Source organism: Eumetopias jubatus, unplaced genomic scaffold (assembly GCF_037043125.1).
Source record: "Eumetopias jubatus isolate StellerSeaLion01/CBP00866 unplaced genomic scaffold, mEumJub1_p1.0 scaffold_14, whole genome shotgun sequence".
NCBI lineage: Eukaryota > Metazoa > Chordata > Mammalia > Carnivora > Otariidae > Eumetopias > Eumetopias jubatus.
In genome coordinates, this window is record NW_028274820.1 from 35,492,993 (window position 1) to 35,510,976 (window position 17,984).

A 17,984-nucleotide genomic window follows, 5' to 3' on the forward strand; every position below is an offset into this window, starting at 1 on the left:
AAGTCCCACGTTGAGCATGGAACCTACCTACTAGAGAAAGAGAAAGAGAGAGAGAAAGAAAGAAAGAGAAAGAAAGAAAAGAAAAGAAAAGAAAGAAAGAAAGAAAGAAAGAAAGAAAGAAAGAAAGAAAGGAAGGAAGGAAGGATATAAAGTGCCAGACACATAAAAAAAAGACATAAATTGCCAGATATATAAAAGGACCATAGTAAATGTTAATTCCTTTTCCTATAACTATATATCAAATGAGCAGGATTTCTCCCCTTTGACATGTCTCTTGGTAAAATGGGAAAATAAGTTCATCCTATACCTGTAAGTGAAGGTTTAATTTTCTTCAAAACAGCTTATTAAACTTTTGATTTTAAAAGGTTTTGTTAAATGTTTTTACAATTCTCCATGAATATGATAACAGCAATTATTTTGATACTTACTTCTGTATATCCTCTTTTGCTTCACTCTGCTCTGTGCTCTCATTTACCCAAACTCTTCCAATTATTACTTTAAGCCTCTGATTTGGAAATCTCTGCCCCCCAATTTAACTTATTTCCAGCCTCAACACAAGCCTGTTCGTCCAGACTTTCCTGTCTCAGCAAAGGTTGCCAATACTTCTATAATTCCTCGAGCCCAGGAGTCATCATCACCTTTGCTTCTCTCTCCCATGAAATCAAATCACTCCTTAGGTCCCACTGATTCTACCTCCTTGATATTTTTCATTCCATTCCCTTTTGTCTATGCCAGTACCTTAGTCAAGGCCCTTTACAGATGTCTCCCACCTCCTTTCCAGTTCATTCTAGACCTTTCTAGTTCAGTCTCTACTCAGCAAACTAAATTACCCTTTTTATTGTTATGCTCCTCTGGTTAAACCCTGTGGAAATAAACAAAGACCACCTTAATGAGAATAAGCAGGGACTATTTAATATTCAGAGCTTACTATAGAAAGAGAGTCAGCCATCATTAATTTGGCAGAGACTCCAAGGTAGGCAGGGAAGCTTTGAAGTGAAAAAAAGGGAACGCTTCTGGTATGCTCTGGTTGGAGGTTGTTGCCATGGGGAAGCTGGAGGTGGGCTAACTACATATATACATATTAGGGATAGTATAAGCCTCCCAGGTGTTTTTGGAAACAAGTTTTCCAGGATCCTGAGGGGGCTAGCTATTGTTAGGAAAAGGTCATTTATTACTGTTTAGTAAAAACTCAGTTATGAGATTCTTCAGATATATATTGGTGGGTCATATGCTTGGAGGATGATTGCCAACATGTATCTTGGAGGGGAGGGAGTGAGAGAAAGGAAGTCTCCAAAAGAATTTTTATATGCTAAAGTAGACTTACAGGATCCTGGGGGTTGGGCTAAGATAGCCTTTTGCCCTTAGCAAAGTATTAACATTGAGGCAGCTGAGTCCCTAGAGGAATGTCACTCTGCCTGTTTCCAGAATTTGGGATTGGGCTGTAAGTAGTAAGGAAATTTAAGCTTTCTTTTACCTTTGTTTCTCACATCTATTTGACCTCTCCTTACCTAATTAGCATCATTTATAGCCACTATTCCCTGTGGTATCTTCTCCAACCTAGCAAGCTCCTCTCCATCCTCTCAATGCCTTATTTTCTCTTCCTCCAGGCCCTCACACATGCTTCTCCTGCATCTCCATCTCTCAAACCTTCGGTTCATCTCACAAATCCCACTCCATCTCACCTCTGCCTGCAGATTACTTCTTCCGAAAGTTGACCTATGCCTTTCTGTGCCTAGTCTGTATGCTTCCAGAGTACACTTTTCAGCATCCGTGGAGCATTTTGTAGCATGTTATCTGTATTGTATTCCATTCCAGACTGATAGCTACTTGAAGTCAGAGCAGTGTTGTTCCGCATACCTAGCACAGTTTCTGAAACATAGAAGCTGCTTATAAATATTGGTGGAAGGAGAAAAAGGCTAACGGAGGGAGTGAAGGAGAAATCTTAAAAATATGATATATGCCAAGGAAGTAAAACACAGAGTAGCATCAAGTAATAATGCAACAGAAATCTAAGAGTAACCTATGCTCTAATCTTTACTACTCGCTGTTTTTTAATAAAAGTTATACCTGCTCATTTGAGGAGAACCATTCTGATAATACATGCAGGTATTAAAAAGAAAATTTTGCATTGACTTTTCATTTCAATATGCTTTCCAGGCCTCAAAGCCAATATTTCAGAAAATCTGAAAATAAAAACTCACTATATATATTTCTCAGAGAACACAAGAGGAAAAAAGAAGACAACTGAGGTAGTGGTAGATGGCACTGTTAAATCCCCAAATCTTAGAAGGCAAAATTGTATTCAACAAATTTTTTGGTAACAATAAATGTAATCATTTAAATAGTTAACAGTAAAATGTAACAGTTTTTAAGGATAACCATAATACCAGGTATAGATCAGTATTTAGTATATCATTTTTGATTAATTTTTTAAGAAAAATCATTTTGAGTTAATAAACTCACCCAATTACTTATTCTACAGACTTAAAATTAGAATACCTAGCTCAAAATTGTTTTTGAAAGACATTGCCTGAAATCAGAATATGAGTTTGTAATTGTGAAAGGAAAGAAAATTCTAGATTTAAGAGGCAATGGAATAATATCTATGTAGAAATATAGAAATGTGTGTATTATAGATTTAAAAATCAGAAAATACAATGGTGTTAACACTAAGTGAAATTAGGTTTTTACACATGTAAATAATAAGAAAATAGTATATAAATACATGTATTTATACATGTAAACACAAAGAGAAAATAGTATATAAAAAATTTTTGTGTAACTACTTAAATTTGGGATGATAGCACCTTCTGTTTCCTTCTCCACTTACCTACAAATAACTTTATATGCCAGGCCCAGTTTTTGGTGCTGGGGATGCCAGAGAACAAGTCTTTGTCTTCAAATGAGCTTTGGGGCAGGGTGTGGTAGGGGATGAACATGCAAATCATTTTAGAACTATGATGGGAATTGTAATGGGTATGTCCGTAGAGTGCTATGGGAACACAAAGGAAGGATATTTGTTCTATACTTCTTCACTTGGGGAAGCAACACCTGAGCTGAGTTTTGAAGCACATGTGGGGGTTAACCAAGGAGAGCAATAGGATTATCACAACAAATGATAATATAGGAGGGGTGGGGGCATTAATGGAGAATCATTGAATGATTTAGATGAGTTATGTTCAGATTTGAGTTTTATTATCCAAACCATAGAGTAGAAGACCATGTTGAACGGTGCAAGAGTAGAGGCAGGAAGAACAACAGGGAAACCCCAACTGAGTGAGAGATGAGAACTGAATAAATCAGTAAGATGGCATGGGCTCAAGAAATATTTAAGATATAAAATTTATAGACCTTGGACATTCTGTTTTTTTTTTAAGATTATATTTATTTATTTGAGAGAGAGTGTGCACAAGCAGGGGGCATGGTGGGGGAGAGGGAGGGAGAAACAGACTCCCTGCTGAGCAGGGAGCCCCATAGGGGGCTGGATCCCCAGACTCCGTGATCATGACCTGAGTCTGAGTCGAAAGCAGATGCTTAACCGACTGAGCCACCCAGGAGCCCCGACATTCTGTTTTCTAATGCGGATGACTGTAAGAATGCTGGTACTAACTGAGAGAGGGGATAACCTTCCTTGTTCAGGAAGGTAATCTCCTACCTGTGGTTTAGAGGCAAGTCTTATGTATATCTGCATAGGCAAACTCAGTGTAATTTGCATGCTTGGGACGTGTAATATCTACGTACCGGATCATTTCACTTTCCAAAGTATGGAAGTGCTATTATTCCAGATGCATTCTTGGGCCTTTCAGGGCTAATAAAATTTAAAGACAGTAAAATTATAAGACAATACTAGAATTCGAGAGGTGTGTTTTATTTTTAATTTTTATTTTATTATATTATATTAATCACCATACATTACATCGTTAGTTTTTGATGTAGTGTTCCATGATTCACTGTTTGCATATAATACCCAGTGCTCTATTAAATACATGCCCTCTTTAATACCCATCTCCAGGTTAACCCATCCCCCCACCCCCTCCCCTCTAGAACCTTCAGTTTGTTTCTCAGAGTCCGTAGTCTCTTATGGTTCTTCTCCCCCTCCGATTTCCCCCCCTTCATTTTTCCCTTCCTACTATCTTCTTTTTCTTTTTAAACATATAATGTATTATTTGTTTCAGAGGTACAGGTCTGTGATTCATCAGTCTTACACAATTCACAGCTCTCACCATAGCACATACCCACCCCAATGTCTATCACCCAGCCACCCCATCCCTCCCACCCCCCACCATTCCAGCAACACTCAGTTTGTTTCCTGAGATTAAGAATTCCTTATATCAGTGAGATCATATGATACATGTCTTTCTCTGATTGACTTATTTTGCTTAGCATAATACCCTCTAGTTCCATCCATGTCGTTGCAAATTGCAAGATTTTGGGGGGTTTTTTGATGGCTGCATAATATTCCATTATACACACACACACACACACACACACACACACACACACACACACACCACGTCTTCTTTATTCATTCATCTATTGATGGACATCTTGGCTCTTCCCATAGTTTGGCTATTGTGGACATTGTTGCTATAAACATCAGGGTGCATGTACCCCTTCAGATCACTACATTTGTGTCTTCAGGATAAATACCCAGTAGTGCAATTGCTGGGTCGTATGGTAACTCTATTTTCAACTTTTTGAGGAACCGCCATACTGTTTTCCAGAGTGGCTACACCAGCTTGCATTCCCACCAGCAATGTAGGAGGCTTCCCCTTGCTCCACATCCTCACCAACATGTGTCATTTCCAGACTTGTTAATTTTAGCCATTCTGACTGGTGTGTGGTGGTATCTCATTGAGGTTTTGATTTGGATTTCCCTGATGCCAAGCGATGTTGAGCACTTTTTCATGTGTCTGTTGGCCATTTGATGTCTTCTTTGGAAAAATGTCTGTTCATGTCTTCTGCCCATTTCTTGATTGGATTATTTGTTCTCTGGTTGTTGAGTTTGATTAGTTCTTTATAGATTTTGGATACTAGCCCTTTATCTGATATGTCATTTGTAAATATCTTCTCCCATTCTGTCAGTTGTCTTTTGGTTTTGTTGACTGTTTCCTTTGCTGTGCAAAAGCTTTTTATCTTGATGAAGTCCCAATAGTTCATTTTCGCCCTTGCTTCCCTTGCCTTTGGTGATGTTTCTAGGAAGAGGTTGTTGCGGCTGAGGTCGAAGAGGTTGCTGCTTGTGTCCTCCTCTAGGATTTTGATGGACTCCTGTCTCACATTTAGGTCTTTCATCCATTTTTAGTCTATTTTTGTGTGTGGTGTAAGGAAATGGTCCAGTTTCATTCTTCTGCATGTGGCTGTCCAATTTTTCTAACATCATTTGTTGAAGAAACTGTCTTTTTTCCATGGGACATTCTTTCCTGCTTTGTTGAAGATTAGTTGACCATAGAGTTGAGGGTCCATTTCTGGGCTCTCTATTCTGTTCCATTGATCTATGTGTCTGTTTTTGTGCCAGTACCATACTGTCTTGATGATGACAGCTTTGTAATAGAGCTGGAAGTCCGGAATTGTGATGCCGCCAGCGTTGCTTTTCTTTTTCAACATTCCTCTGGCTATTCGGGGTCTTTTCTGGTTCCATACAAATTTTAGGATTATTTGTTCCATTTCTTTGAAAAAAGTGGATGGTATTTTGATAGGGATTGCTTTAAATGTGTGGATTGCTCTAGGTAGCATTGACATTGTCACAATATTTGTTCTTCCAGTCCATGAGCATGGAATGTTTTTCCTTTTCTTTGTGTCTTCCCCAATTTCTTTCATGAGTATTTTATAGTTTTCTGAGTACAGGTCCTTTGCCTCTTTGGTTAGATTTATTCCTAGGTATCTTATGGTTTTGGGTGTAATTGTAAATGGGATCGACTCTTTGATTTGTCTCTCTTCTGTCTTGTTGGTGTATAGGAATGCCACTGATTTCTGTGCATTGATTTTATATCCTGCCACTTGACTGAGTTCCTCTGAGTTCTAGCAGTTTTGGGATGGAGTCTTTTGGGTTTTCCACATAAAGTATCATATCATCTGCAAAGAGCGAGAGTTTGATTTCTTCTTTGCCAATTCAGATGCCTTTGATTTCTTTTTGTTGTCTGATTGCTGTGGCTAGGACTTCTAATAATATGTTGAATAGCAGTGGTGATAGTGGACATCCCTGCCGTGTTCCTGACCTTAGGGGGAAAGCTCTCAGTTTTTGCCCATTGAGAAAGATATTTGCTGTGGGTTTTTCATAGATGGCTTTTATGATATTGAGGTATGTACCCTCTGTCCCTACACTCTGAAGAGTTTTGATCAAGAAAGGATGCTGTACTTTGTCAAATGCTTTTTCTGCATCTATTGAGAGGATCATATGGTTCTTGTTCTTTCTTTTAGTAATGTATTCTATCACGTTGATTGATTTGCGGATGTTGAACCAACCTTGCAGCCCAGGGATAAATCCCACTTGGTCATGGTGAATAATCCTTTTAATGTACTGTTGGATCCTATTGGCTAGTATTTTAGTGAGAATTTTTGCATCCATGTTCATCAAGGATATTGGTCTGTAATTCTCCTTTTTGATGGGGTCTTTGTCTGGTTTTGGGATCAAGGTAATGCTGGCCTCATAAAATGAGTTTGGAAGTTTTCCTTCCATTTCTATTTTTTGGAATGGTTTCAGAAGAAAAGATATTAATTCTTCTTTAAATGTTTGGTAGAATTCCCCTGGAAAGCCATCTGGCCCTGGGCTCTTGTTTGTTGGGAGATTTTTGATTACTGCTTCAATTTCCTTAGTGGTCATGGGTCTTGTTCAGGTTTTCTATTTCTTCCTCCTTCAGTTTTGGTAGTTTATACATCTCTAGGAATGCATCCATTTCTTCCAGATTATCTAATTTGCTGGCATATAGTTGCTCATGATATGTTTTTTTTTAAGATCTTATTTATTTATTTGAGAGAGAGAGAATGAGAGATAGAGAGCATGAGAGGGAAGAGGGTCAGAGGGAGAAGCAGACTCCCTGCTGAGCAGAGCCTGATGTGGGACTCAATCCCGGGATTCCAGGATCATGACCTGAGCCGAAGGCAGTCGCTTAACCAACTGAGCCACCCAGGCGCCCTCATAATATGTTTTTATAATTGTTTGTATTTCTTTGGTGTTGGTTGTGATCTCTCTTCTTTCATTCATGATTTTATTTGTGTAATTTCTCTTTTCTTTTATCAATCTTACTAATAATTTCAAAGAACCAGCTCCTAGTTTCGTTGATCTGTTCTACTGTTCTTTTGGTTTCTATTTCATTGATTTCTGCTCCGATCTTTATTATTTCTCTTCTCCTGCTGGGTTTAGGCTTTATTTGCTGTTCTTTCTCCAGCTCTTTTAGGTGTAGGGTTAGGTTGTGTATTTGAGACCTTTCTTGTTTCTTGAGAAAGCCTTGTATTGCCATATACTTTCCTGTTAGGACCGCCTTTGCTGCATCCCAAAGATTTTGAACAGTTGTGTTTTTGTTTTCATTGGTTTCCATGAATTTTTTTAATTCTTCTTTAATTTCCTGGGTGACCCATTCATTCTTTAGTAGGATGCTCTTTAGCCTCCATGTATTTGAGTTCTTTCTGACTTTCCTCTTGGGATTGAGTTCTAGTTTCAAAGCATGTGGTCTGAAAATATGCAGGGAATGATCCCAATCTTTTGGTACCAGTTGAGACCTGATTTGTGACCAAGGATGTGATCTATTCTGGAGAACGTTCGATGGGTACTAGAGAAGGATGTGTATTCTGTTGCTTTGGGATGGAATGTTCTGAATATGTCTGTGAAGTCCATTTAGTCCAGTGTGTCATTTAAAGTCTTTATTTCCTTGTTGATCTTTTGCTTAGATGACCTGTCCATTTCAGTGAGGGGGGTGTTAAAGTCCCCTACTATTATTGTATTGTTGTCAATGTGTTTCTTTGCTTTTGTTATTAATTGGCTTATATAATTGGCTGCTTCCATGTTAGGGGCATAGATACTTACAATTGTTAAAACTTCTTGTTGGATAGACCCTTTAAGTAGGACATGGTGTCCTTCTTCATCTCTTATTATAGTCTCTGCTTTAAAATCTAATTTGTCTGATATAAGGATTGCCACCCCAGCTTTCTTTTGGTGTCCATTAGCATAGTAAATGGTTTTCCACCCCCTCATTTTCAATCTGGAGGTGTCTTTGAGTCTAAAATGAGTCTCGGGATGCCTGGGTGGCTCAGGCGCTTAAGCGTCTGCCTTCGGCTCAGGTCATGATCCCAGGGTCCTGGGATCAAGTCCTACATCCGGCTCCTTGCTGAGCAAGGAGCCTGCTTCTCCCTCTGCCTGCCTCTGTCTCTCTCTCTCTCTGATAAATAAATAAAATCTTTAAAAATAAATAAAAAAAATAAAATGAGTCTCTTGCAGGCAGCATATTGATGGGTCTTGTTTTTTTATCCAATCTGATACCCTGTGTATTTTGATTGGGGCATTTAGCCCATTTACACTCAGGGTAGCTATTGAAAGATATGAATTTAGTGCCATTGTATTTCCTGTAAGGTGACTGTTACTGTATATTGTCTCTGTTCCTTTCTGGTCTGTGTTACTTTTAGGCTCTCTCTTTGCTTAGAGGATGCCTTTCAATATTTCTGCGTTTGTTTTTTTTTAACTCAAAATTGATTTACTCTTATAAGCTTTTCATTCTCCCCCCTTTTTTTAATTGAAGTATAGTTGACACATAATGTTACATTAGATTCAGATGTACAACATAGTCATTCCACAAATCTATAGTTACGCTGTGCTCACCACAAGTGTAGCTCCCATCTGTCACCAGACACTATTACATGCCATTGACTATATTTCCTGTGCTGTCGGTACCTTTCATCCCTATGATATTCTTTCCATAACTGGAAGTCTATATCTCTCACTCCCCTTCACCCATCTTGTCCATCCCTCCATCATCCCCTTCCCCTATCTTTTTCTGTACGATATTTTTAAGTTGCCAAGGGATATCATATAAAAATAGTGTTTGATGTGATTTCTTGATTCTCATGACACAAATTCTAAGAGTTGTGTGTGCTTTTAGGGTGCTTTCAAGACCATGGACCTAAATCGTGTCAGCAACCTCCTTGAAGAGACTGATAAAGTAAGCTTTGAGAGAACATTTCTCTGCTATATCACTTATAAACTATGATTTCCCTGAAAGGTAACATGTATTCCCCCAAAATAAGTCTTGTTTCTTTCTTTTTGTTGAAAAGGTTTCAACTAGTAAGTGTCTTATATTCAAGGACTGTTTAAATAAGAATGTATTTATGAATGTATAATGAATGTATTTAACCTGGTAGGGAGGCTGGAGGAGGAGATTACATTTGGTTTTGTGGGATGGACAAATCAATGGTGGATATAAACAGAAGGTATCCAAAGAGTAGAGGAAGACTCTTGTAGCCTTTATTAATTGCTTTATTAACTTATTTATTAATTACCAAGTAGGATGTGGGGAGCAAGGGTAGAAAAAGCATATCATGATGTACTACTTAAAATTTTCTGATATGAAATCTGGAGATATATATACACACATACATACATACTCATACATACTCATAAGTAATCTATTTTGAGAAGAATCTTATACGGAAATGGAAATGAAATTATTTCAGGTATAAGATTCAAAGTGGAGAGTTTAGGCATTGGGAGAAAAGATAATAAATGCATTTAATGCATGCTTACACACCACACTCTCCTGGCATTACCCAAGAATCCACAGAGTACCTAAAAGCCAACACAAAGTATAAAATTACTACAGAATGAAGATTGCATACTTTTAATATGTGGGAAATGTGTTGATCTTGGTAGAGCCAATCAAAACCAAACAATGTCTAGGGATTAGTAGGCACAAAAATTTACTTATTATCTTAACATTTTTTAGTTTCTACATTTTAACATAGAAAAAAAGCTTTTTTTCTTGCTGGCTGTGTTTGTTGTAAAAGTTATTTTTAATTTTGAATATATCTGCATTTTAAAAAAAGAAAACTCAACCACATAGAGCTCCTACTAGTTGTTAAATAAGGGTAGACCAAAACAAAAAAAAAGTATAAAAAAATGCCACAGCTTCTCATGAAGGATTTAAAAACTTTAAAAGGACAGAGTGATTCAGTTATGTAAACAAACACATCACTGTATTGATTTTTGTTTTGTTTTAACTGGCTGAAGATGTTTGTGCCAGTATACTGGGCATAATTTAGAGGTTAAAAATACAATTTCTGCAGACAGATTGCCAAATCTGACTTCTAACACCACCACTTATCAGCTAGCTGATTTTGGACAAATGAGTGTTTTGCTTGAGTTTCCTATTCTGGAAAAGAGAGATAGTAATGGCACCTTCCTAATAGGGTTGTTTTAAAAATTAATGAAATAACATGTATCTATAGTACATATATGGTGCATGGCATAGAAAAATGCTCAGCAAATTCAAGTATTGTTAATATTATTTCTGAAAACAAATGCTGCTGGGGTGCCTGGGTGGCTCAGTCGTTAAGTGTCTACCCTCGGCACAGGACATGGTCCCAGGGTCCTGGGATCGAGCCCCACATCGGTCTCCCTGCTCTGCAGGAAGCCTGCTTCTCCCTCTCCCACTCCTCCTGCTTGTATTCCCTCTCTCACTGTGTCTCTCTGTCAAATAAATAAATAAAATCTTAAAAAAAAAAGAAAAAGAAAACAAATGCTGCTTTTATATTAACTTAGTTTTTATTCTCAGTTGCCTAATCAAATTTAAATATGTTTATTTTTCCCCTCACTGTTTCAGGAAACATAATGCTTACATTATAATATAGTAATTTAAGAATTATTTGATAAATTTAATGTCTACTTTTTATATTAAAATTTTAAAAATCTCAACAGATTTAACAGCACAAAAGAACTAAAATAGATAACTTGTTTTAGGATGATTTAGAAGAAAAACAACTTAAATCTGTCAAGAAACTGGTGCAGTGTTATCAGAATGGATTTGTATCCTTTACATATATATGTATGCTTGTTTCATTTATCCTGAAATGAGAGAATTTTTATTAGAAAATATATTATTTTCCTCTTGCTGCTGTAACAAATTACCACAAACTTAGTGCCATAAAACAGCTTAAAGCTTTTATCTTACGGTTCTGGAAGTCAGAAATCCGAAATCAGCGTCACTGGGCTAAAGTCAAGATGTTGGCGGGGCTGGTTTCCTTCTGAATGCTCTCGAGGTGGATGCCCATCCTTGCTCTTCCCAGCTTCTAAGGTGGTCAGTATTCCTTGGCTCATGGCCCCTTCCTCAAAGTAGCACCACTCTCACCTCTGTTTCTGTGGTCCCATCTTCTCTGATCCTCTCCTGCCTCTCTTTTTCCCAGGTAAGATCCCTCTGATTACTGTGGGCCTATGTGGATAATCTGGGATAACTTTCCCATCTCAAGATTTTTAATTTAATCACATGTGAAAAGTCCCTTTGCCATGTAAGGTAATATATTCACAAGTCCTGGGACTTAGGATGTGATCATCTTTGGGCAGGCCATTATTCTGTCTACCACAGAAAGTATCTAACATTTTGTGTTTTTCACAGAATTATACTTTTTGTTTTTCAGAATATAAAATTGAAAAAACAGATTAATGTACTTAATTCTGTGCAGATAATGGCAGTTTTTATAGACTCAGAGAGACAGTGGATATAGTTAGGAGGGCCAAGTCAAAGTCTTATTTCTACCAATATACTTGATTAGTTGTAATTTTGATAAACTTCTTAATTTCTCCACCCTCATAAAATGGGGATAACAGCACCCCATGAGGTTGCTAGGAAGACTAGATGAGATAATGTACATGCAAGTGCTTGATAACCAGTAAAATATTATATAAATATGTTATCCCCATTGTATATATCACCTGATTGGAATATATGGAAACCAGTGCAACTCAGAACTGTCTGTGCTCAAGAACCAGTTTATTGTTAGGTTGTTGTTGTTATTGTTATAAGCTTTGCATGTATTAGCTATTACAGAAGGCAATACAGTTGTCACAGGAAACTCTCACCTTCTGTAGTCGTCTTACCACAGACTGGTAACAGAGAATTTCAGAACTGGCAGTGGTCCATAGAGCACCCCTTCAGTGGTAGTGATCTCCACAACCTCCAAAAATTCTCTAAAGATGTAAGTCTCTAATATTAGCTTGTTTCAGTGTTTCAAACATCTTAAGCCTCCCATTCAGGGAAATGTGCCTTAAAATTTTATTTTAATTCTTTTATTGCCTTATTTTAGCCTCCTTTTATATGGATTTGTTGAGTCCATCAGTTACCTGAGGGCTTGTGGATATCAAGCATTATTTACTGGTAGCCAAAAAAGTCTACTAGCAAGTGATTTCTTTCCCTGTCTTATCCGGATACCTCAACACCTCCATCATTTTTTTTTAAAAGATTTTATTTATTTATTTGAGAGAGAGAGAGAATGAGAGATAGAAAGCACGAGAGGGAAGAGGGTCAGAGGGAGAAGCAGACTCCCTGCTGAGCAGGAAGCCCGATGCGGGACTCGATCCCGGGATTCCAGGATCATGACCTGAGCCGAAGGCAGTCGCTTAACCAACTGAGCCACCCAGGTGCCCTCCATCATTTTTTTCTTCTTCAAGTTAGAGAGTTAGGGGCAAATGGCTCTATTTTTTTTTTTTTTTTTTTTTAAGTAGACTCCACACTAGGGCTTGAACTTACAACCCTGAGATAGAGATCAAGAGTCAGACTTGGTTAACCGAGTGAGCCGGCAAGGTGCCCCCAAATGGCTCTATCTCTGAAGGCCTTTCATAGGCTGCCTTTATATATGATAAAACATAAAGCAAAAATAAGAGAAGTATCTTGGTCACTTCCATAGGTACAGAGGTTTGTACTTCCAGTATATCCAGCTTTCCCATCTTTTCCTAAGAAGATCCTAGAAAGAGACTAGAAGTGATAGGACTCAACCACAGAAGTATGTCACAACTATCATGTTTCCTTGGCTTTAAAAGAATATCCGTGAAATTTGTTTATGTACCGCTTGAGTTTTTTAAATAGATAAAAAGTGCTGTTACTTCAAGATTTAGAAGAAGTAAATTCTGCTTTTATACTAGTTTTAAATGAAATAAAATCTCAACTTATACCTTAAAAGCAAGAAAATGCATCTGAATAACATTAATAAAATAAAGAAAAGGTAGGGTTGGGTTGTTTATTCTGGAGCAGTGTATGTTTTGTGTGTGAGTGGGGAAAAGATGAAGGATAAAAGTGAGTCATTAACTGTTTTCAATTTTTATTACTTATTGTCAATAGTTATTGATCAGCTGAATCCATGGTATAATAGTTAGTAATCAAATTCTAAAGATGTGGTGAGAAGAGAAAACAATATTTTGAATAAGAGGTTACTGAGACAAAAATTAAATAATGTTCCTGAAAAAAATATGGTTCTAAGTTTTCCTATTTACAGTTCAAAATTAGTATAATTAAAACATTGTCAACCACATTTAACAAAACAGATGGAATTCTATAGATTTTCTTGACAGAAATCTATAGACTATGCTGATAAATATTAATCTTAATTTTATTTCTTAACTAAAAGTATTAAAGCCCCTAAGGGATTTAGCACAAATATTTAAAATTTTGAATCTGTGTGCAGAAAAAATTGAAAACCAGCCCCACTTTATAGAATCTGCATTAAATATCCTAAAATTATGTGGGTAAGTCTCTTTTCTTTAATTTACATTAGCATGCAGTATTTTATTATGTTTTATTTTGTATTACAAAGATATACAGTATGGTATAGTAAAGAGGTAACTCAGAAAACTTCACTTGATCACTTGATTCCAGTTGATATTTCAAAGGTAGTCACTTTTATTGTAGTCTGAGATAGCTAGCCACAAAAGATTAAACTGTAAGTATATTAAAATGTTTTGTCATAATAAGTTGTTCTCAAGAGAGCAATAAATGTAAGGTGAAAGCAAGAAATTGTGACTTTTTAGAGAATTTTTGAGAAAATTTATGAACACTGCTAAATAGTTTGTCTAGTTTTTTTCTCTTTTTAGAAAATTTGACTCTCCAAGATATATTAATTTCTGAGTCATGTTTTATTGATTTTTATTGATTTTTCAAATTTGAATGAAGAATAAAATATCACCAGTCATTTCTGGTATATATTTTTTATGTAAATTAGAGGTGAGCATTATAAAACCAATTTTAAATTTGTTTATGTAAATGTAAATTACATAAATATAATTTTTAAAATGTAAATTAGAGGTCAGCATTATAAGATTAATATATCCTGTCCTCCATATTATTGTTTCTCCAACCATTTGGGGGAACTAGTAGTATCTTCAGCTTGTTTGCTGCCACACAGTAGCTAATCCAGATATACATTAAAATATCCATTTTTAGTTTTCAATATAATATTGTAGAGGAGATTTCTTAAAGTAGGAATAAACCTTTCCATAAATTTAACCTTCTAAATCTTTCTACCAATTTAACTTTTTAAATAGCATGTTTCTTTTAGTATACAAATAGTAGTAGTAGTAGTATGTATACATGGGAGTTTCAACTCTTACTCTTAGTAGCAATAACATTTAAAAATTTTATAACTATATACACTTCATTTTTTTTGATATCTGAACAAAATCATAAAAAATAATTTACTGAATGCCTTTACCAGGGCTTACTTTTTAATACAGACTGTGAAAAATAAAGAAATAAACTACTGCTCTGGTGCTTTCAAGGAAATTTTATGTACTAATTGGAAATTATTATTATATTGATGTGAGATTATATTGTTATTTCAAATTTCAAGGTTCTGCAAGTCCTAGAATACCAGGCCTATAAGCATTACTTTGAGCAATGCCAGTGAAGAGCTCCACCAAGAACTGGTTCTCTGTGAAAGCTGTGATTGAATGTTTCCTCACATAAAATGACAAGACTTTGGAATTACACTCTTTACTTTCCCTCAGATTTCATAATTATTCACATTATTTAATTTTTTTCTCCTTTCCTAATTTCTGTTTTCATCCTGTGTATTTCTCCACACCTCACCCTCACTTGATCCCCTTCTCAAGACAATTTTGGGGGATAAAAACATTGAAAATAAAAAATAAAACCTAGCCTTTCTGTTTTGGCTTCTATGTAATATGTTTTCTCACTACATCAGAAGTATAATGCATATTATTTTTATAACCTTTTGAGGGGGAAACTCTTCTAGTGCTTTATCTTATAGATTGTTTCCTCTGGTAGAAAAGGAAGTTTGAGGACAAGAAGTAATTTTAGACTTCTTCACTTTAGAGATCCAGCTTGAGCTGGATAACAATAAGTTATTGATTTCAAATGAAAAATTCTAATAAACACTAAAAAATGAACCTCTGTGGCATTTATAAAATTTTCCTTTCATAGCTTGCCCTTGAAATATCTTGAAATTTTTTCTTGAAAAACTTGAATTAAAAGTCCTATAGAGAGGATATATTATACTTTTATATAGCACATGAGGTTCAAATTTTGAACTCATGAAATACCAAAAGAGTTCATATTTTGTATTTAAGAAATAATTTTTTCTCCTTTGACATTTAGACTAATGACCTAGGTTTGAATGCCCTGTCTTTTATGATTTTTAAATAAATTATTTTCAAGTAACTTTGGTTATAGTAGCGGTGAAGTATAATTCTAATATCATTAATATTTGTTATGTTTTTATATAATTAATATAAATTCTTAAATTTTTTATTTATACAGTGTTGCAAGATGGCTTTCTTAACCCTTGCCTTTTATGTTCATCTCTCTTCATTTTCATAAACCTATTCTATCTTCTATTTGGTCAGTTAGAAACACAAAAATTTTTTGATAGTTGCCAATTCTCCCAGGGCTACAGAATAGGATATTATCCTCATTTAATTCTTTAGAAAGGATTTTCCCCTACTTTGCCAATGATGGTTCAATTAAGGACTTCGTTAAACATAACTCCTGCATTCTTCATTCTTATTGAAGCTTGCCATTTTTGAAAAAGAAAGTATCAGATGAAATAACATATGCTGAAGATACTGCTAATTCAATCGCGCTTCTGGGTAAGTTAAGATTTCTTCAAGATCGAGGGGTGTAGTATATGACAGGCCCTCCTGACAAGAAAGAAATGTCTTAGTCACTAAGTTTTAGAATACTCTTTCAAATGTAGGTCCTTTTCTTGTTTCCGATTGGGAATTAATCATAGTGTGCTTGATGATAATTTTTGTATTGTTTTCCACTGAGGCGTTTTATGATACCAACAAGATTCTGTGTTCCTTAATTGAAGGACTGGCAGATGCTTATTTGTCTTGATGTTATTTAGTTTGTTGAAATATTTAACTTTTTTGTAAATCTGAAGTATATGTACCTCTCAATAATCACAAAAATGTTTTCAAATTAAACTCTAATAATTGCTAAAATTTAATTGCTAGAATCACTGAGATCCAAATTATTCATTAAATAATCTAAAATTTTAAATAAAATCATAAAATAGGGAAACATTAATCCTTTTATATCTAAGTAAGTTTCATAGTCTTAACGGTAGATATTCTGGGAGAAATTATTATGGCCTAGAGTGGATAAAGGCATCAAGGAAATTAGAATAAACATGGGGAGTTAGATAAGGTGACCACAAGGAACAACCAGGTTGGAAACTAACAGGAAACTTTAATTCTGTGAATCTCTAGCATCGAAATTTACACAGGGAAGCCAACCCATTATCATTAATGGTCATTAATCATAATATTAACAGATAAAAGATGTAGGTTTGGTTGATAACATTAAAAAAATGCCTCTGTTACCCTTATTTTTAAATGTTGTCTCTAAGAGTATTGGTAGGCATTTGTATGATAAATACATGGCTCTTTCTTACTGTGTCAGTCTGCTCTTTGCTGAATAACTGCTTGCCTGTCTTCAAACACTTGAAGGAAGTATGAACTCAGCTTAAAATGAGCTCCCTTCACTGATTGTTGACTGCCAGTGCTACTGTTCTGTCCCTTGTTTTTTAATAGCTGGAAACATGAGTTTAAACTAAAATAATTGTATAGATTATAAAGGGTTGAACAAAGCTGTTCATTTTTACTAATAACTTCCAGTTTCTACTATGTAGTATTAAATCATATTACTTTTTCTTTCAAGCAATAGTTATTTCTGATTCAAGAGTAGGATTTTGGAAATGTATGAGGGAAAAAGTTGGTACTCTGTCCTGAGATTATGAAATAGGAAACTGTGAGAAATAATCTAAACTTAAAAGAACTAAAAGGGTAGAGAAGCAGACGAGAAACCTTAGAATTTCCCATAAACTTGAACATTTGTTTAGTTTTGTTGGAAAATTTTAGTTGTTCCTATTGAATAAATTTTTCCAAAACATAGTGATTTTTTTCAACATCAGAGGAAGTGTTCAAAAAAAAATTAAGGGAATCATCTTGAAACTGTCTTCTTTTCTTCTTCTTTTTTTAGTGGTATCTTTTGCAGATAGATTCTCCTAAAGCAAGGGTGAGATTTTCCTATGTGCTTCCTCCTTCTGTCCATTTGCATCCCCACTCACTGATCATTTCCAGAACATTATGCAAATCCTAATGCAAAACAGGAGTGTTTCAGGAACACCTCATTATCTGTTTCCCTCACGGAATCCACTCACATCTGGTTCAGCCCTGAAGCTGATTCTCCCAACTCCAGTCATCCCAGGCATGCAGAGGACATGGAATAGTTCCAGAATCCCACAGATCATTTTCAGATTCTCTTAGGGATCATAACTTGTAGTTCATCAGAGCAAGAACAATCCAGTTTGAAGTACAGGCTGAAGCCAGTTCAGAAGTAATATAGATAGACCTGAAAAGGAAACTTCCCAATCCTTCATCTCCACCAAGATAACATGAACATGAAACTATTATATGTAGGGCAAAGATTGCCTAGAAACTCACTGTTTTCCAGTCTGTCTGCAAATTGAAAAGCAGAGCTCACTTGGAACTT

The 17,984-nt window shown here is 35.7% G+C and overlaps 1 protein-coding gene across 3 annotated transcripts in view; it reads left to right on the plus strand.

The window, feature by feature from the left end:
- The window catches only part of CFAP69 (cilia and flagella associated protein 69), a 53,946-nt gene that overhangs the window by 5,102 nt on the left and 30,860 nt on the right, over positions 1-17,984 (plus strand). For all 3 annotated transcript variants that reach the window (XM_028120110.1, XM_028120127.1, XM_028120120.1), the window contains exons 2-5: positions 9,090-9,149; positions 10,943-11,008; positions 13,608-13,717; positions 15,999-16,075. In XM_028120110.1, coding sequence (XP_027975911.1) covers positions 9,090-9,149; positions 10,943-11,008; positions 13,608-13,717; positions 15,999-16,075 — 313 coding nt within the window. The remainder of the gene's footprint in view (positions 1-9,089; positions 9,150-10,942; positions 11,009-13,607; positions 13,718-15,998; positions 16,076-17,984) is intronic.